At 38.1% G+C, this 21,937-nt stretch overlaps 1 protein-coding gene across 1 annotated transcript; it reads left to right on the forward strand.

Annotated features, from left to right (window-relative positions):
* The first annotated feature begins 3,146 nt into the window (after window positions 1–3,146).
* On the forward strand, window positions 3,147–4,845 carry LOC131248597 (aldehyde oxidase GLOX1-like). The gene has a single exon (XM_058248942.1). It carries the CDS (start codon window positions 3,194–3,196, stop codon window positions 4,820–4,822), a length of 1,629 nt encoding a protein of 542 aa, XP_058104925.1. The 5' UTR covers window positions 3,147–3,193; the 3' UTR covers window positions 4,823–4,845.
* The last annotated feature ends 17,092 nt before the right edge of the window (window positions 4,846–21,937 follow it).

Here is a 21,937-nt window from a genome sequence, read left to right on the forward strand (position 1 = left end):
ATAACCTCCCATTTTGATGCGTGTAAAGGTTGGTGTGAGTTATACGGAAAGTTCTTTTACCACCACTAGAAAAGAGGAGGTGATTTGATACTCCGGTGGAGCATTGCGCTTGATACTCACGATCTAGGAAATTGTACACGTGGCATAAATGAACTAAAATTGAACTGGAAAATTGTAAAATGTAGAATTTACTGTCTCTAAGTCAGCTAATTCCGTATATTTTCATTTTATTCGAAAGAGGTCCCACTGAATATTTTCATTTTTAACCGTTGGATGACCACTTATCCAATTTTCAGATAATAAATTAAGTGTTAATTCTGGTTAATTGAATTAATTGTATGCTACGTAAGTAATGTATAGGAAATTTCTAAGTGCCTGTATATCGTCTATCATTCTCTCGCAGAGTATAAAAGTTTAGTTTAGTTTATTTGAAAATGAATGAAAAGGAACGAAACAACTCTACTACGTGCAGAGTCTTCCTCCACCCAAGAAATGTTTTAGCTAAAAGCAATGGCATTAAAAGCCTTTACCTTCTTTTATTTATTTTATTTTTATAGTTTTCGTAATACAAAGCCTCTCCATGCATGCGAATACGGATGTGACATGTGAACATGATGTTTATATGCCATCCAAACCGTTCATTGGGTTCTTACACTCACATACACTGTAGAAAATAATATCATCCTGGTACAAAACTTCTTTGGCCCCACAAAGTTTGCAATGGTTTGTGCTCAATCCCATCTTTTTCGTGTGGTGTGACCCACATAATAATTGGATCTACCTCATTTTTATGTTACTTTCTTATTGTGATCTCTAAAAACGGATGGACGGGATGGATTTATCATGCACATATCTGTGGGCGCCATATAGCTTCCGACCACAGGAAGTTCCATTGTCCAGGGACACAACCAAGTCGCGTCCTGCGATTACAGAGCTGGCATGGGCCTGCCGACGGAAATGGCGCGGTCAAAGTGAAGATGTGGCGATGTTTTTATTTTTATTTTTTCTTACGCGCACACACACACCCCAGGAGCTTACGCTAATGGAATTTCACTGGATACTCGAACTCTTGACCGGGAGTTGAAACTCCGAGAGTCTACCACTAGAGGAAGAATGAGGACGCGATGTGGCAATGTTATATAGAGAGCAAATTACCATGTGGGACCCACCTTGATGAATGAGTTTCATGTCCATGCCATTTAATTACATTTTCTTAAAAATTTAAGAAGATTCAAATCTTTGGTGTACCACACAACTGAAAAAAGTGTTGAATGATAATTAAAATATTAAGCTCTGGATATAGATAATCTATATATTTCCCTTCATCCAGTTTTGATTAACCTTATCAACCAGATCGATGGAAAATATATATATATATATATATATTACAGACATGATTAAAGTGCTTCATTCAGCTTTGTTTCTTGTGGTGTGGTCCACCTAAGATTTTGATATTCTTAATGCTTGGCAACGTGTCCTAAAATGGGTTAAAAAAGAAAATGGCCAGAGTGAATATACATCTCATCAAGGGAGGCCCTACGGTAAGAATAACACCCTGTTCCCAGCTAACACATCATCCTCACCTATTGTCGTACACTTGTAATCAGTTAAAATTTTGGTTTTGAAAAATTATAAAATTTTAAAATTTTCATTTTCCTACATAAATGATTTTAAAATTTTTAAATAACAAATTATGATTTTTCTTTAGTATCACGTCAGAGACGGTAAAATAAGTTATGACATTTATGTATAAAAGTGTGTAATATTTTTACCTGGAGTGTTAGAGGTTAAGATATATCACATCGAAACGTAAAATGGTTCAGGCATGATCGAGGGTGATGAGATGCTCCGGTTGTGTTTTTTATTTTCTAGATGTTGCGGAGCATTTTTCACGACACAATCTGTTTTGATATCTTCTCCGTTTATTAGGTGTGCCCTGCGGTCATGATCCTCTCACAGGATCAGACCTTTAGGTGGGCCACGCTCGCATGAGCAAAGAAATTACCAATGGTCTGTATAAGAAGACCACGTGAGACCCGCTTGATTTATCTTCCTAGATACCCCGAACGAACATTACGTCGGCCGCTGTGCGCTGCCGCTAGAAGTCCCGTTCCCTCCTCCGCCTCCCATCAGCTACGTGACATCCTATCTTTTACGTGCGTGGACCACCCAAAGGTCGTAGACATTCTAGAGTCCACATGCAGCAGTGTAATAGTTCACCACTATTTAAAAATGACGGGGACTTTTCAATCCTACACATAGTATACTTTTTACGACAATCCAGAGCGTCCAAATTACAAAACTAATTATTAATATAGCACAGCCAAAAAGTTGACTCTGATAATACAATAGTAAACATCTTTGCTCTTAGAATTTGAAACACTCACAGTGTTACTTTCAACCATTCATTTTTATTACCCATCATTAGATGGTTGGGATTGATTTATCAGCGTGACTTCAGAATATGCTCCATCCACAATGTATACCACAATTTGGATGGTCTGGATAGCCTACATGAATGCCATGTGAGAAGAGATGAGCCATCACCATCTTCAAAACGATGGTAAACTATCTTCAGAGCCTTCCGCACATGCATGTCTCGGAAAAGATATATACTTTCCAAAAAAAAAAAAAGATAAAAAGAGCCTATTAAAGAAGGGAAGGGAATTTGTGCTCGCACCCACTTGTTTTCAATCATGCATACATTAGAATAAAGTAATATTTCATACTTAAGAGTAATAATCTTTCAATAATACTCTGAAAGAGTGTGACGGTTCATACGCATGCACTCGGAAAATGCACAGTGCGTCACACACGTACATCAAAATTGTGGGTCCCACTGTAGATAAGTCATAACCCCAAAATCAGATTAATCATCTCGTTTTAGCCGTCTGTGAGATGTCCACCAATCAACCAGACTGTTAACCTATGACTCATTTAGTGCCCAACATTTGGACGGCTTGATTTGAGTGGAATCTACTCAATGTAGACAAATTATTAGTGCATGAGTATGAACCTTTACCGTATTCCAGAGTAATAACCATTCCTCTAAAAAGCACGCTTTCAAAAGCAATTATACATTGATTGAATACTAAATCGATTGGTTGTATCTTTGTTGGGTGGCCCACTTTAATGTTGATTTAAAGGCCACGAGCATTCCCCCCCAAAAGAGAGAAGGCAGAGAAAAACAGCCATGAAATCATCTATTCTTTTTTCTCTCTTTCTTGTAGTCTCATTCTTCAGCCGTTCATATAGTAGTGAAAGTAGTAACAAAGGAGTATGGAAGGTCGTGAAGAAAAATCTCGGCATTTCAGCCATGCACATGGCCCTCTTACCCAACGACATGATCATAGCCTTTGATCGAACCGATTTCGGCCCATCCAACATCACATTGCCTCATGGTAAATGCCGCCACGATTCACACGATCAAGCGCTCACCACCGATTGCTACGCCCATTCAATCGAATTCGATCCCAACAACCGCAACGTACGTCCACTCACCGTCCAAACCGACACATGGTGCTCGTCAGGTGCGTTGGCTCCTGATGGCACGTTGATCCAGAGCGGAGGTTTCAACGATGGAGATCGTTCGATAAGGACCTTCTCCCCCTGCAAGGATTGTGATTGGTTCGAAATTCAGAATGGCCTAACTGTAAGGAGATGGTACGCATCGAATCAGATTCTTCCAAGTGGCAAGATCATAGTCGTCGGCGGTCGGGACCAGTTCAATTACGAATTTATCCCCAAGACTTCGAAATCAGATCAGTCAGTTTTTAAGCTTCCATTTCTGAGAGAAACGAGAGGATTGTCCGCGGAGAACAATCTCTACCCGTTTCTTCATCTATCACCAGACGGAAATCTCTTCATTTTCGCAAACGACCGTGCGATCTTGCTCGACTACATAAACCACAAAGTAGTTAGAGAATTCGAACCAATTCCCGGCGGATACTCTAGAAACTACCCCAGCGCAGGCTCTTCAGTTCTCCTTCCAGTTCTGCTCAGTGATAAGAATGTGAAAGCTGAGGTTTTAATCTGTGGCGGCGCGCTACCGGATTCAAATTACAATGCAAATAGAGGGATATTCATGCCAGCTTCCAACACATGTGGCCGGTTGAAGATTACCGACGTGTCGCCCAAATGGGAAATGGAGGAAATGCCGATGAGACGAGTGATGAGCGATATGATAATTCTACCGACCGGAGATGTACTTATAATCAACGGTGCAGAGAAAGGGACCTCTGGGTGGGGTGTGGCGAGAGATCCTGTACTCACACCAGTCCTTTACCGGACTGAACTATCTGAGAATGTGGCTCGTGGGTTCGAGACCTTGAACCCGTCGAAAATTCCAAGGCTTTATCACTCTACCGCGCATTTGCTTCCTGACGGTCGGGTTTTAGTTGGAGGGAGTAATCCTAATAGTGGCTACAGCTTCACCAACGTGCTTTACCCGACTGAATTGAGCCTAGAAACCTTCTCTCCACCTTATTTGAGTCCGACGATTCCCCGCCCGAAAATCACATTTGTGAAACCTGGGACAAATCTCACTTATAAGCAGAGATTTTCGATTGAATTTGAGTCGAAGAAGGGTGACACCAATGGAATTTATGTGACGATGGTTGCACCGTCATTTACGACGCATTCTAACTCCATGAACCAAAGGTTGTTGGTCTTGGCTGTCGATCGTATCCATCAGGATTCTAGATCATACGCCATCGACGGGTTAGCTCCGGCGACACCGAACTTGGCACCGCCGGGCCATTACTTACTGTTTGTGGTGCATGATGGGGTCCCAAGTAGGGGTAAGTGGGTTCACATAAAGTAGTCTAGATGTTAGTAATGGTTGCATCTAAGGTTGGTTGGAGCAGTTAATTTGGCAATGTGTGTGACTATTTAGGGTTTTTTTTTTTCCTTCTATTGTTGTGGGAATGGGTAGAATGGGCAATTGTAATTTATTTACTTTGTTTTGTTCTTTTCCTTGTTGGGGTTATTGCTATTATTATTTTTCTTAAATTGCTTAGAAGGATATGGCTCTCTGTTTTATTAACATTTTGACAGTTTAGTCGTCCACATTTATGAGGAATTACTAGTTAAGAGTATCTTCTACATGAGGATATGCACCATCTGCTAGGCTTTTTAATTTGTTCAGTTGGGACCATAGTTTTGTAATCTAGTGCTTCGGGTGGTTGGGGGTCACAATCGCGCCACTAGGTCGACCCTACAGCCCTGGCTGCACCGGGGCCAATGACAAGTGGCTCAGCCCAGCTCATTCAATCATCAAGTGGATCACCATTATTCAAAATGAATAAAGACATTTGCAATAAAAACACACATGTAATACCTGTGGATGAAAGGGATATGCCAAAAAAAAAAAAAAAAACATTCAAATTGAGAGAGCCCAGTGCTCTCACATAGCACTAGTGCTCCTAGTTGCATTGGGACACTTAAGAGAGTCCAAATATAATCCAGACTAACATGAGCCATTTGATCAATGATCTTTAATATGGTCAGTCTGCATAATTTACAAAATAATAGGTCTAATGAACAATTTGATCCATCTATTTGTTAGGGTATGTTTTGGATTGCTTATAATTAAAAAGAATCAGTAATATTAGACACCTATACTTCATCTCATCCATGGCTTTGAAAATGGATGACCAAGGGAAAAAAAAAGGCCTAATTCAAAGATGGATTGGATCATATGATTGGTAATTTTGTTGGAAGATAGCCTATCAAATATATTCTTAACTTAATGGACAGTTTAGATCAATTGAATAGTGTCCAAATGAATCAATGGAACCAGGAGTACTAGACTTATGATGCTCTCACTAAAGCACTTCTATTCTAATCTTAGATTAGTTCCCCCTATCTTAAGACAGGTAAGGCGTTTTTAGTCCGATTTGGGCTATGACAAGGTGGGGCCAGGCTTTAATAGGGAGGACTCCGATCATGGGTAGAACTTACCTTTCTCTGTTTAAACCTATCAAGTTAGTGAGGGTCCTTCTCTCATTGAGGGTCGCTTCTTGGCACCATAGATTTGGGGGAGATTTCAAATCCCTTAGTTGTTTGACACCATAAAGTAATTAGGGGGTTTGAAACCCTGGTAATTACATCTAAAATCCTTTGAAAATTTGCATATGTAACATGTGTGTCACCGGACTATTAATCTATTGGGCACATGGCCCACTAATGATATCCCAAAACAATCAGATTATCAATTAATTCATCGCTATAATTACTTTAATATGATGATCAGCGCCTTCCAAACATTGTCCATGTAAATCAACGGTTAAAAATCATTGGTTAGTCACTACGAGATGATCTCATGCTTGTGGCTCATCCGAGACTAGGAATTTCATCATTTTGGGACAAAGTATATATTTCAGCGGGCTTATTACAGCAATTGTGTCAAACATTGCATACTTCCACTAATTAGATATATTAAAGTTGTTTTAGTAATTAAATTCAACCCCCGTAAATATACCATGTATAGCTACTATTGGTTTAAAGCTGATTCCAAATCTAGGGTGCCAAACACAATAAGAGGATTTCAAATCCAAGAGATTTCGAATCCCAAGGTCTGATTCCAGGGGTTCCAAATCATATTTTTCAGCTATTAGATTCTAAATAAGAGGGTGGGTAAAAAGCAGAGGAAGATTGGGCTTGACATTGGCTTTGCAGCCGAGGATTCAGGTAAACCATTGTCTCTCAGATCATCCCAATGATCATAGTGCAATGGTCCTAGAAATTCCTATACTTTCACATCACTGTCATAGGAAAACGTTAACCATTCAATATCTGGCCCACTAATAGACCGTCAAGGTAAGGGAAGCCCCAAACATGTCAGGTTAGAACTTATCCAGTACGTGTATGTAACTTGTGTTGGACCTAAGTATAGCCAGTTATTTAGTTGTCAGTCTCAGTCAATCCAGACCATCCATTGGGTGGGCCCTTCTGCAAACAGCCTATGGAAAAGAATACGAACTGACCATGCTGTACTTGTTATCTGATCTGTCTCCTGTGAATGGTCACTGTACAGAAATGGATTAACTGTAAAAATTCAAATGGGATCATCCTATTAATTAGATGGACATGATACTCTTTTGTGTGTACTTTGTAAAGTGGGCCCCACGTGATAGGGCGTACAAAATAAACGGTCCAGATACACCAAAGGTATAAAACAATGTGGATGGATAGTATGTAGACCGGTTGCAGTGCAGTTTAGTCCAAACCATCAGACTGCAAAACTGTAAGAAGGCCATTGCTTGGCCATCATTTCACATTGATGGCCATCGAACGGGTGTTTAAAAAACACGATGGTTAACGATCCACATTTAATGAGGATAAGGTACTGAACGAATAGCTAGTAGGCTGGTCCAGCTGGCTACACCGTATGCGGTATTTGTTATCCAATAGGGGACTTATGGCAGGTGGAGCAGTGGATCCAGACCGTTCATCTGGTGGACCGTTTCTGTAGATAATGAAAATACACAATGAATAATGCTAGCTGTCCGTTTTAGCTGTTGAATATCACCATAACCGTTTTGATCTTTTTGGTGTCCATTAATTAAATACCGGTCCTGAAATAGCCAGGATCGTCCATTTGTTGAGATGCTGAGCCGATGGGCATGCAAGACTAGGACCCACTGGATAGACGGTCGGGATTCATGAACCACCTACCATGTTTCAAGTTATGGCAGGTTGCTGTGATATTTATTTTTTCATTTTTTTGGTATTATGGGTCATCTGCAGTATTGCCAGTTAGATGGACGGTGTGGATTGTTTTGGACACGTATTCATGTGGAGTCATCCATAGGTAGGCCACAGCAATGCACTTCAAGGCCGATATGATTGACCATATTTTCACTAGGGTGCAACCAGAGAGCTGGTGCGATGTGGGTGGGCCCCACTGCAGAGTGCCAACGGATGTGATTCCATTTCCTCCTTTATGCATGCCAGAATTGATTGACCATATTTTCACTCATATACCAGTAATTACTAAAATGGCATTTACTCACTGACGACTCCCTGCCTCCCCCAATCAAGATATGCTGCGCTGGCCCAGCAAAAACTTGGGCCGTACTCGTTTCGTTTTAGCCCAGGTTTGTCCAAGCCCCGAACTGAATTTTCGGGTCAGCCTTCCTAACGCTTAGCCGTTCTGGCCCACCCTGTAGTCTTGCTTGACTACTTTTCTTGTGGGCCATCATCTAGGTTTGGGCCCGAATCATTTTCAAATAGGATTATTCTTAAGCTGTTGTGTGTGGGACCCACTATTGTGTGTGTCATTCAACCTGTCCAATTAGGTCTACCGGTTAGAGTTGTACCCTAGAAAATAAATGTGAGCAAAATCCATTCCCATGTGGATGTCGATCTCAGCCGTAGATCACGATGACCTAAAATCCTAGGTGTAATATATAGAAATATTTTAAATATATATGAATTAAGTAAATGACCGATTTCTCTAGTTGTCTTTGGAAACTTGATATTGGTACACAATAGTCATCCACTAAAGTAGGTTAAGGGAGTATTGTGGATCATAAATCTTCGTACCTTATTATACTATGATCATATACCAAATTTTAGGATAGATTCGTGGTTTATTGTTGTTGGGGCACAAAAAAATACATGGGTCGATAGAAGTTTAATTTGTTTCGCATCAAGGATCGAAGATAGGCAACCCTGCCCATTACGCGACCCTATCTCTATCATTCCTCTCTGGAAAATCTACTGCGATGAATAGTGCCACAAGGAATAGTAGCGTGGATGAGTAGTTGCGCTGGATGAATAGTAGCACGGATGAATAGTCACGCGGGATGAATAGTAGCACCGATGAATAATGTTGCAAGGAAGTAGCAATTGCGTGGACCCACACAACTCATCACGATTGTGGGAATCCGCGCAACTAATAATTGTGATATTTGATAAATTAGACCCATAGAATGCGAAATGGGCCCCATGGCACAATATTCGAGAGTTCACACGTGTGGAAGCCTATAAATACCCCCTTCCCCTCTCATTTGCAAGATCAAAAGTTTTAGAGAGGTGTCAGGAGTAGAGAGAGAGAGAGAGAGAGAGAGAGAGAGAGAGAGAGAGAGAGAGAAAGATGAGTTGTGCGGACCCGCACAACTTGAGTGTGTTGTGTGTCTCTATGCAACATCAGCTTTGTCATGCAATGCAGTTTTGTGGGTTCTCTCCACACTTCATCTTCTGAAGAATACACTTTTTGTATTTTGCTTTAAAGTAAGGATTTTGGATCCGCACAACTCCTCTTTCACTACTACGGATGCAAAACATGCCGAAATGCTGTCGAAATTGCCATTGAACTATTTTTCCTTTCAAGCTTGTACTAATTATTTATACTTTGTTTTAGAATCAAGGGAAATACGAGGATGCAATTGAAACTTAGAATTAATAAAATCTATAATGTGAATGTTCTTTTATTTTCCTTGTTATTATTGAATGATAATTCTCCAAACTATACTCTTTCGTTTCTTATCGAAACAAAATGGAAACTCCACTGGGGAATGTTATTATTCAATGATAACTTACAAAATTTTAGTTAACTTTAATCACTTTTTAATGTCGAATAGACGCCAAAACGGCGACTCTCAATGGAAACATTCTCCCATTTATCTCTAAAACAAAGTACAATTTTATTTTGAATTGGATGTATTTCGTCTTTACACAACTGCAGTGACTTTTATCTCGACTAACGCGATTGTTTACTTCATACTTAAAAGGATTTGCACAAAATTGCATCCACAATACACAACCATCACCACAGAAAATACTAGAAAAATTTGAAGCAGTTACGATTAAAGATAGACAAGACTAGAGAATTCGGTTTGACTGAATTGGTCTCTGCTTGCCAACGAGAAAGATGAATCAAATGACGAAGTCATTAGTCTATTGAAAGACTTGTGAGTATCATGTCGATATCTTCCAAGAGAATTGGATTAGGTCAACATTGGAGTCAGTATTATTACTACGGCTGAACTATTATATGATAATACTCAAGCACGAGAGTATTGTGACGATCGAGTTATTGCTCCGGTCGAAAGGTAAAATAGTTAGATTGTGAAGATTCTCAGAAAAAATCTCACCAAATCAAAAGGGGACAAATCAGCAATAAAGCTTCAATACAAAGCTCCATACTCCACCCACAAACTTCAATATAGTAAGAATCAACCTGTTTTGGCTGGAAGTGACAAGTCTTGAGCCACCGCCAAAGTCATAACCTGTGGAGAAATATATAAATTCATTGATAGATGATAAACTTTGGGAGCTTAGCTTCATGCAGACAGTTATCCGAAGAAAAGGAACATGTGAATATGTGCCTAAACTCTATGGAAACAGGAATTGTATTCGGACTGATAAGCACCAACATAAAGACCTTTTGAGATCTCGCTACGAAAGCACATGTATTAGAGTTAATGGCCGAAAAAATGCCAGCGTTTAAAAACAGAATAGAAAGAAGAAGATCAAATAGATCAATGGTAAATATTGTTGATCAGGAAAAGAAAAGAAACACCTCTCACAATAGATAAGAAACAAGGAGAAGAGAAGACTCGGATCGTTACATAGGTCATGTAAATGATAAACGACCTCGATTATATGACTCTTAAAAAGGATATATCTTCGAAAAGGAAGATGTTTTGCCAATGATGGAGCAACTACAAACTGCCGGAACTATCAAGTTACCTTAGCTCAAATATCTAAAAGAAGTTGAGATGACAAAAGAAAAGAATTATTGCCGTTATCATCATTTTCTGGGGTATCCCACGGAAGACTGCTTCACATTAAAAAATATATTGCAGAAAATGATAAAGCAAGGTGAGATAGTAATAATAATAAAAAAGGAATGAATGAAAAGCAAGATAGAAAAGTAACTATAAATGTGGCGTCTGCAAGGGATCCATCGATCAAAGATATGGAAAGATAAAGGGAAATCTGTTATGACAAGAAAACCACCATTTGCTATATCTCATACAGCAAGTTCCATTAGAAACATTTATTATTATTATTATTATTCACAGCTTCCTGCGTCATTTATTGAAGAAATCAGTCCAAGTGTTTTAGCTTCTATCTGCCAAAGACAAGACGAACCAATCAATAAATTCATCGATCAATATAGGATATTGGGGGCATCATCTTTACAACTAGTGAAAAATAAAAAAAAGAACAAGTCAAGTTGTGTATGGAATGCATAAAACTAAATATTGCAATGGTTCTTATCGGTCCGAATATACAGATCTTTCAAGATCTGATCGTATAAGCTTGCAATCTAGAAAAGCTCAGTATAAAGGTGTTCAATTTTTATATGAGCCAACTATTTCAAGATTCTAAAAAGACTTCGACTGATAATGTCAAGGAAGAAAAATAAATTAAAAACTATCGAGTAAAACAAGGAAACTCTGATGAAGGAAATACGAGCGGTTATACAACGAAGAAAGTAAAGAAAAGATTCAGACAATTCAAGAACTGTGAAAAGTATACATTCGAAGAAGATAATATTCTACAAAAGATAATTGACGATGGTGAAATTGTTATAAGGAAGACATATGAAATAAGAGAGAAGATAATGGTGTATAATCCCGATTGAAAAATAGTCATTAAACAGAAAAAAAAAATAACATTCTAATAAAAACACGACTCTTTATATCTTTTCAATCGAAGCGTGAAGCCGTAAGAAAAGTATATTCACTAGGGAAGTAAATTCTCATTGATATATACACCTATCAATGCCCAGTTTGTCAAAATATGTTATCTTTGAATATAATCACAATTTTGATTCCGAAGATTATTAGCATAATACTTCAAAATCAAAGGGGGGCAAGATAAGTAGAATAACAGAAAAGCGTCAAAAGAAAAATACCATGTATTCTTCGCTATTCTGAATAAAAGGCAGATTTTCAAGCATGTCAAGTTAATCACCGATTATCGCCAAACGCTGATATCAAGATTGATATAATCATCTATTATTGTCAAGCACCAATGATTATCTCAAAATCATCAGTTATCACTAAGTGTCAATGATTATCCTGAAATCAACAATAATTATCTAAATTATCGAAATTAATATCATGGTCAAGCTGATATACTATCCTAACCATACATAAATATCAACAACGATGGCAATTCATTATTTACGATAGACAACGATGGCGATTTATCATTTACAACAATGGAATAAGCTTATAAAGCCAACTACATATAAGTCCTACGACAGTGATGATGATTTATCATTTACAGCAGCGCAACCAAGCCTATACAGCCAACCACGTATAAGTCCTATGACAGTGATGATAATTTATCATTTACAGAAGCGCGGCCAAGCCTATATAGCCAACTACATAGAAGACCTGTCATCATCGGCGATACAATGAATTTATTTAGGTAGCAGTGAAAGCCTATGACCCTAAAAATCCTCTAAAGAGCAACACGTGCACCCATGCTCGCAGTTGATGAAGCAATCACGTAAAACTTATGCCATCTGTATAGTTTCTGACAGCGTCACGAGGGTTGGTGAGAAAATGCCCTCTCGTGAATGGGTCTGACCTTGCAGATGAAGAAAAAGTGAGTCTTTGAAGCAAGATAACTCCCCTGATTCTTGGATTGATTTCAGTAGTAACTCATGAGGACAGATCTCTGAAGCAAGATGACCCCTCATTGATGGACTAGTGGCCCTGAATTTGGTATCCAAAGGTAGTCTTACGTGCCCAGTGAACTCTAGAGAGTTACTGTGGCCAACCCTATGCGTAAAACCCACCGAGTTTATTGCCCCGGTAGCTTCACTGGGTCCCTCTGATGGATTGCAGTTTTTGAACTCTCTCACCTCAATAAGTCCAGCGAACTCATAAGAGTTATAGAGATCATTTACATAAGACCCGACTCCAACTACTTAAGAGTCTGAAAAACTGTGATTGCTCCAATAACTTACGAGCTTAAACTGTGATTGTTCCAACAACTTACGAGCCTAAACTATGAATGCTCCAACAACTTAAGAGTCTAAACTATGATTGCTCCAATAACTTACGAGCTTAAACTGTGATTGCTCCAACAACTTATGAGCTTAAACTATGATTGCTCCAACAGCTTACGTGCCTAAACTGTGAATGCTCTAACAACTTATGAGTTTAAATTGTGATTGCTCCAACAACTTACGTACTTAAATTGTGATTGCTCTAACAACTTATGAGCTTAAACTGTGATTGCTCCTTGAGCCCAACCCAAAATCGGTAGTAAACTATAATTGCTCCTTGAGTTTAGTCAAGTTTAGTCAAGTCAAGTTAAGTACAGTAAAATCCAATCAATTTGAGTAAAGTCAAGCTAATATAGACACAATTAATTAAAGTATGATCACCTAGAATTATACTTGCTCCAATTACTTGATAGCTTAAATTGCGTATAATGCCACTAGAGCTAACTAAACTAAAATTCAGCTTTAAAGGAAGACTATAAGTCTCAAATTAATGCATAAACTCTATAAATGCATATGATCATTTATCTTATATAGAAATGCACTACCAAAGACTACTGTAAGAAATACAAAATTTTATATTTTCTCTTGAATCAGGTTCTAATTATAACATCAAGAACATTCAAAATGTTTGCAGTACTCTATTCAAAAGTTCAATTTTCTAGAACAACTATCAGTCTTCAATTATAGTATATTTATCCTTCCGACGAGAGTCACGAGGTCTTTTTGTCTCCTGTCTTCTTGACGATGAGGAAATATTATCTCCTAGAATCCTTAGAGACGGAGGAGAATGAAATTGTGAAGAACTTTCACTTTCTTCTGGACAATTTTATGATTCAGATGTATTCTTAGAATTTCTTAAAGGAGTATCAAATGTTATCCATCCTTCGAGGGTATCACCAGGCTTTGCTTCACAAATATTGTTTCCCAAAGAAATATTTATGCAAAGCTGACTTGGACAGGGAGTATAATTCACTTCTTCAAAGTAACCTATGCCTTGGTCTTTCTGATAATTTCTTATGTGCGGCGGAAGAATATGTATGGCATAGTCTACTGAATAATAATTGCACACCAAACAATATTGATGAGCTTACCAACGCATCCAATAATAAGAAGCATGGACTGGATAGTTATAGCCGAGAATTATGAAGCGAGATCCAGTATTGACACTCAAAAGTTGCCTCCATATCAAAGCCCAGTTATATAATTCGATGCCATAACTTCTCATCGTTCTAGTAATGATATTGCAAGTCTTCGGTACTGTTTGGTCAAAATCGAATTGATGAGTAAATCGGTTAGGATAGTATGGTTCTCACTAGAACTTGTTACCTTTTTTCAATGGAAGAGTAATGGACCTGATGGAGACAATGAACGAATGTTCGTTAAAATATATGGAATCATTGTCGATAATTTCTATATCCTTCGGAAAGCTAATAAATGAAAAGAAGTGTTCTCTATTTTTCTGAATCAGCAAAGGTTAGAGGAAAATACACTCCTTGCCATCCTATGAAGAAATGCTAAGGAGCACAAACTAGAAAAGACTTAACGGTTGAACTTCTAGAGCCAAAAATGACATCTCTGAAAGCACGATATAATGAGCAAAGAATGCAACAAATGCAATGCAAAGCACACTGACAAGCACAAAGATGGAATGACCAGATCATTGTCATATTTCAAATATTATAAATCATTTAAAAGCTTTCAATTTATTTCAAAATTATCAATACTTCATGAAACTAAATTGAAAAATTATGATATCTTGATATACTAATTCCGATTAATTTGGCAGGAAAGATTACCATTTGAAATCTTAGACTATATAGACCATGAATAAAGGAGACAATCGAAGAGATTATTACAGCAGGAGCAGCATTGAAAGACAGTTTTCTGATCAAGTTACTCAAAGATGGAGTTGTCACAGCTGTTATAGTGGTAAGTTTCGATGAAAAGAGAATTGTGCGAATAAGAGAGTTAAAACTGTGAAGGATCCAATTGTAACCCTGTTCGTAACAAGGCGTTCTATCTGATTGACCACTATGAAGATAAAGTGCTTTCGTTGCTGCAATATTCTCCCTATTGAAACATTCACTCGGTGCTTTTGACTGGGGCCATTCAGTCTTCCGCTCAAGCGCGATCATTCAATCTTTTGTTTGACTGCAATCATTCATTCTTCCGTTCGATCGTGATAATTCAATCTTCTGTTCAAGCACGATTATTCAGTCATCTTTCAGTCGCAATTCATTTAAGCTCGATTTCTTCGACCGTGATTCATTTGACATCAATCCATTCAAATATGATTCTTCTGAGCTTAATTCTTTCGAGTTCGACTCTTCAATTCTCCGTTCGAGTAATCCTTCTCTATTATGCGACCAACTCTATTTTCATGAAGAATCCTTTTCCGACGTGAAAGGATTTTTGTGCAGAAAGAATATCGATCCCCCATTTGATTTCGTAAAAAAATCAGCAAAGGATCGATGGGGCATCTATTGGGGCACAAAAAATACATGGGTCGATAAGAGTTTGGTTTGTTGCGCATTAAGGATCTAAGATATGCAGTGCTACCCATTACATGACCTCTCTCTATCATCCCTCTCTGAAAAATCTGGAGCAATGAATAGTAGCATGGATGAATAGTTGCATGGGATGAATACTAGCACAAATGAATAGTATTGCGAGGAAGTAACAGAGTTGCGCAGATCCACGTAACTCATCACAGTTGCCTGAGTCCGCACAACTAATAATTGTAATATTTGAGAAATTGGACTTAGAGAATGCAAAGTAGGCCCCATGGTATAATATTCGAGGGTTCACATGTGTGGAAGCCTATAAATATCCCCTCCCCCTCTCATTTGCAAGATTAGAAGTTTTATAGAGGTGCCAGGAGTAGAGAGAGAGAGAGAGAGAGAGAGAGAGAGAGAGAGAGAAGGGAAGATGAGTTGTGTAGACCCGTGCAACTCAAGATGAGTTGTGTGAACCCACGCAACTCGAGTGAGTTGTGTGCCTCTATACAATATGAGCTTTGTTGTACAATGCAGTTTTGTGGGTTCTCTCCACACTTCATCTTCTAGAGAATACACTTCTTGTATGTTGGTTTGAAGCAAGGATTTTAGATCTGCATAACTCCCCTGTCGATACGACAGATGTAAAACAGCTGAAATACTACCGAAATTGCCATTGAACGGTTTCTCTTTTCAAGCTTGTACTAATTTTTTATACTTCGTTTCAGAATCAAGAGAGATATGAGGATGTAATTGAAACTCAGAATTAATAAAATCTATAATGATGAATGTTATTCTATTTTCCTTGTTATTATTGAATGATAATTCCCCAAGCTATACGCTTTCATTTCTTGTTGAAACAATTGTCATCAAATAATGATAGATATGGTTATCCTAGGTAAGGGGACTAATGACAAGTTAGGATAAAATGTTTCCACCATCGAACATGACTATAAGTCAGCATGCCTTGACCTTACCCCACATGTGAGTGTAAATGTGTCATGGATACAGGATCATGTTATGGCCTTATTAAACACTTTTATTACTAGATTGAAATAAAGTTATTAGTATGGAGTTCTATTTACCTGGATTATGATCGACTTAAGCGTGCATTAGCATCTGCAGACTAATCCTTAGACCTAAGGACATGAGAAGGTTAAGGTATATATATTATATGTGCTTTAGCTCACTCTATTAGATCATCTCATGCTCAATAAAAGAATGTGGCTAAGTAAATTTTTACAAGATCCATTGGTCCTTGTATTGACCTACAAGGGATCTAATGATTTCTTAAAGACTTATTTATAACGTAAATGGGAAGAATTAGAAGTTTATTGAGTGATTTTTCCATTCGGCCTAATGCTTAAAAAGTTTTAAAATTCTTTATAAATATTTTTTAATCGCTAAACTTTTGTTTTAACCTTTAAATGTATTTTGATCTCATTTTATGATAATTTGATTGTCACCATTACTTACTCGGCATGGGCATAAAGCCTTTAATAGATGGCCATGGCAATGGAGATAATGGATTAGACATACGTATATGGATAAAGTGGGTTTACAGACTATTCATGTAGGGACCATGAAAAAAATAGAATATTGGAGTTACATGATTAGTGTACTCCTAAAACGCTAACCCCATTTATAAATAGATCATATCACATAAATGAGAGTACACGAGAGAGAGAGAGAGAGAGCTCCATCTCTTATCTCCCATCTTACATCACACATGCGTGGAGGTGTTGGACGTGTATATCCTCAACCCTATATTGGGGCTGACATAGCTCATCACCCTGGTTCAACCGAAATAATTTGGGGAGAGACTTTCTACGTTAGAAGATCACCAACAGTATCTATCGTGTTAGATAAAATCCTTCATTTAAATAAAATCTAAACTACTCATCGTAGAGTTTAAATATGAAATTATCAAAGACAAAAATCATTAGGGCTAATTAAAAATCTGTATTTTTTTGAAAAATCTTAAATTTTGCTATGTTCCATAAAAATTCAATACCACCCACTACATATGGTTTAGAAATTGGGCTGATTGAACTATCATATAAGCCACCACCTGAATTTGGAGGTTTTAAATAGTTATGTTTTATTTTCAATGGTAGGTCCCACCGTGCTATCTAAGTCATGCATTACATGAGCCCCACACTAATGATTGGATAATGCAAATCAGGTATCTCTAACCATTAAGCCTGCCATGCCTTAGAAAACAATAGACAAAAAAAGAAAAATAAATAAAATAAAATCTCCCAATTCGTGTAAGACTAAAATGATGGCTGGATATTGACCTGACTTTTGAGACACTTAGCTTTTACCGTGAAAAGATCCACCGGCTATGTTGGATGCCGTAAAACAAACAGTAATGGTCCCCATGCGCATCACTTGTGGGGCAAGGGCCTAAAGAGAAAAAGAAAAACGAAAGAAAGATTAAGAAAGTATGAAGTCTTAAGTCACAGCTGTTATCATGCGCGTGGACGTGACCCAAAAAAAAAGAGACAAAAATAAAGGACCACTTTAATGGCATTGTTTTGTGGGCCCCACTAAAGTACTGTATAAATTGGGGCCCACACTGATGATTAGATAATGCAAATCAGACATTTCTCCAACCATTAAACCTGCCATGCCATAGAAAATAATAGATGATTATTATTAAAAAGGAAAAAAATAAAATAAAATTTCTAAATACACTAACATGATGGTTGGATCATCTTGATTTTTGGGACATACTTTCGTGTAAAAAAGATCCACCGGTACATTGAAGGCCATGACACATGATAATGGTCACACGCACAGCACTTATAGTGGCGAGGGCCTAATGAGAAAAAGAAAAACAAAAGAAAGGCTAAGGAAGCATGGAGTCTTTAGTCACAGCTGGCACCATGCACGTTAACGTAACCACAATAAACAAACAAAAATAAATGGCTGCTTTAATGGTATTGCTTTGTGGGCCACTAAAGTACTGTATAGATGGATGGTTGGGATGAAAGCACAAAGGCACAGACTTTTGAAAACTGTATATCACTACAAGGCGTGGAGTAGTTGGGAATGACGTAGCGTTTTTATTTTCTAACCGCTTGAATTATTCGAATATCATATCCGATAAACCCTAACATGCCACACGTGTGTGGCATCCAGGCCATTCATCAAGAGGACCCATGTGTGGTCGACTTTGGATAATTATCAAATGAACACAATAGGCTTTCTAAGAAAATTTTTTCGAGTATGGCCCGTCCAGGGCCCGGTAGACCAACGGCTTGGATCTTCTAGCAAAAGATGTCTTACACTTTGGCTGGTAGGCCATTGTTGCTAAAGCAGAAGAGCAAGAGCACGTGGATGATGTCATCACCTCTGTCGCTTTGGGGGACGTACCTCGAGTTAGGTAGCCGGAGGGGTTACTCTCTCTAAATGAGAGCCATATGAGTGTAGCTTTCATGAAATCCACGCCGTCCACCAGTTACGTTGCCTTATATTAACCATTTACAATAAGAATAATGACCATTCATAACTCAGTTAGGCTAAAAAAAGGGAAACAGTTTAGATCGAATGTATACCTTTAGTTTTCTATTGGGTCCACCACTGTGGTGTTTGTATACTATCCAATCCATGTATCTGAATTTTCTCATCAGAATGAAAGCAATAACCAAGAAACACAGTATTCCAAAACTCAGGTGGGCCATACCACGTGAATTTATAGGTTTTACGTACAATTTTTTAGATGGATCACCGGAGTGTAGAATCTGCCTGATTTCTGGGTTCAAGTAAAATATAGGGTAGCGTAGCTGATGGACGTCGTGGATTTCATGTACGTGAATGTTTTCCCCCACGTTTTAGGCAACTAACGGGGGGTTTGCAACCGTTAGTTCGCAAATAAAGAAGCGAATGTGTTTTGCCGTTTTTATAGGTGGTACAGCTGAGCGACCAGTTAGAAACGGTGTGATGATTACTAACCGATTGTAATTGCACCCGGATTCATTCAGGTCGTGAGCGTAGGGGCCACCTTAAGCGTATTTTATGTATATCCATGCCCTCCATCCTTTTTTAAAGATCATTTTAAGAGGTGGGAAAAAAATTGAACCATATCAAAATCTCAATTGGACCACACTACAGGAAACACTGGTAAGAGACCATTAAAAACTTCTCGTGGGCTAGAAAAGTTTTCTATAAGCTGATATTTTTATTTTCCCTTCAATGAGATCTTTTTAACCTATTCAACAGGTGGGCAATTTTTTAATATACACGCGACCTTCTATACACCTCCCCTTTTTTCGTCCCGGATGAAACCTAACCTACCAATTCAGACTCCTTCCCATACGGCTGTACCAATAAAAGTGAAAATACTTTTACTTTTTAGTTGCTTTTACCCAAATTTTCTTCCCATGCTATTGAAATCTATTTTTGTAATGTATGTTTTTGGCCGTTCAAAAAATAATAAAATTGTATATAATGTAAGCATCTATAATGCTAATCTTTTCCCGACAGGTTAGATGGGAAATAAACAAAATGATTGGTCACTAAGGAGCTTATAATGACATGGTTCAAGCACCACTCTTTCTTATAGTGTGGTCGACCTGAGGTTTGGATCTACTTACATTTTAGGTTTAGGTCCTAAAATGAGTTGAAAAACCGGATGGACAGCGTGGATATACCATACATAAATCAAGGTGGGCCTTACTTATACGACTTAGACTGAAATTGGTCACGTCGTGACCTGACGGAATCCGCGCCATTGTAACTTCTACAACCGCGTAAAGATGAGTTGGGTCAGAAAAAACCGTAGAGAACACTGGTACTCCGGCCGACTGTTCTGGTTCACACGCATGCACTCAGAAAAACTAAAACGTGTGCTCAACTTTAGGTGGTTCATATGTTAAAATTTCCAAGGAAATGATCTTCCAACAGTCTATTTGGCAGGCACCTAGAATGGATGGTTAAGATGACAAAAATTCAATAGTACAAATTCAACAAACATATGTGCATTAATCAAAGGATAGGATTATCCAATTTATTAAGGGCTATGATCTGTATACAGTGGGCCCACTATATGGATGATTTAATTTTAATTAAGTATATGCCACCTGTACAGTTTATAAATGCACGCTTATAAAAGATCATGCTCTGCTCGTGTAGAGAATAACTCGATGAGATAACGTGAGTACGATACTCTTATTGCCATTGGCGTCGTTGTTGCTGTTTTTGTCGGTGGGATTCTGCGGCTGTTTTGTTCTGGGTGTTGCTATCGGTGGGCCCAATCTTTATTCATACACTCGGTGGTTGAAGCTGATGAAGTAATCATAAGATACTCATCCATAAAATTAATAAGAAGAAGAGATAAAATCGTAGGATATACGGTCTGAGCTTGGGAAGAGGTTACTTCTATATTCACTAACGCGAATTGCGTACTGAGACTGCCGATAGCTGTCGCTACTGAAAGGTGCTCTGTAGGAATCTAACGATGCACGGTCTATTTTGGATCATTATTGTAGGGGACGAGGTCGAAATCTCAGGTGGACCACACGACGTGAAAACGGTGGTTTTTAAAACAGCAGTGATTGAAGGCTCACTATTAAAAGCTGAATAACTGGAAGTTAACATTCTATTGTCCATATTCCCTACATAATCTGAATCAACATAGCCTACCAATTTTTTCTTTAATTTTTAAATGTTAAGATGTAGTCTGATGTACCTCGTAGATAATAAAATAGGCATTTCACTGCCTCCCAAGTTGCTTGTTGAGGTTTAACATGTATTTGCTCACACCATCGACTACGTGTGAAATATCTGGTCTCGTATAGACCATGACGTATATCAAACTGTCAATTACGCTTGAATAGGGCACACGAGGCATATCATGCATATCCTTATGTAGCAACAAGCCACGTGATCTAGATAAGGACTCGTGATATAACATTGATATCTTGACTTCGCCAACCTACTGTATGAACTGGAACTAATAATAACTTGACTAATCATGCATATATTAGGATGTGTTGCAATTTGACCTTAAAGTCGCTTATGAGGGAATGTTGAAATTTATGAAATAGGAGTGGAAGTCACTTGTGAGGGAGTGCTGGATTGTAAGAAGCATGCATCATTACATCATAACATTAATATATTTACCAAATATAGTAGAAAACTGTTTGTTTGTTATGCCATCGTTACTTATGTTTGGTTGTGTTGGTAACATGTGTAACTTTTTTAGTAGCTGTGCGTTAAAGATAACATGCTTAGGTGTATGAATATGTATTCGTTGTGAACCTGCTAATCACTAAAATATCCCGAGCAACAATCTTGAGGATATTTCTTCACTATGTTGGCGTTTGACGCCTACTATTTGACATATGCAGATAATTCAGAAATACGACCAATCAGTGATGCACTCGGGGTGCCTATAGATCTTTAGCTTCTTACCGCTTGGTAGTTATTCTTCTATTCTTATTACAATTATTATGGC

Source organism: Magnolia sinica, chromosome 6, assembly GCF_029962835.1.
Source record: "Magnolia sinica isolate HGM2019 chromosome 6, MsV1, whole genome shotgun sequence".
Classification (NCBI taxonomy): domain Eukaryota; kingdom Viridiplantae; phylum Streptophyta; class Magnoliopsida; order Magnoliales; family Magnoliaceae; genus Magnolia; species Magnolia sinica.

What these genes read in the sequence shown, in the direction of transcription:
- LOC131248597 (XM_058248942.1), top strand. Translation starts at nt 3,194, where the DNA reads ATGAAATCATCTATTCTTTTTTCTCTCTTTCTTGTAGTCTCATTCTTC.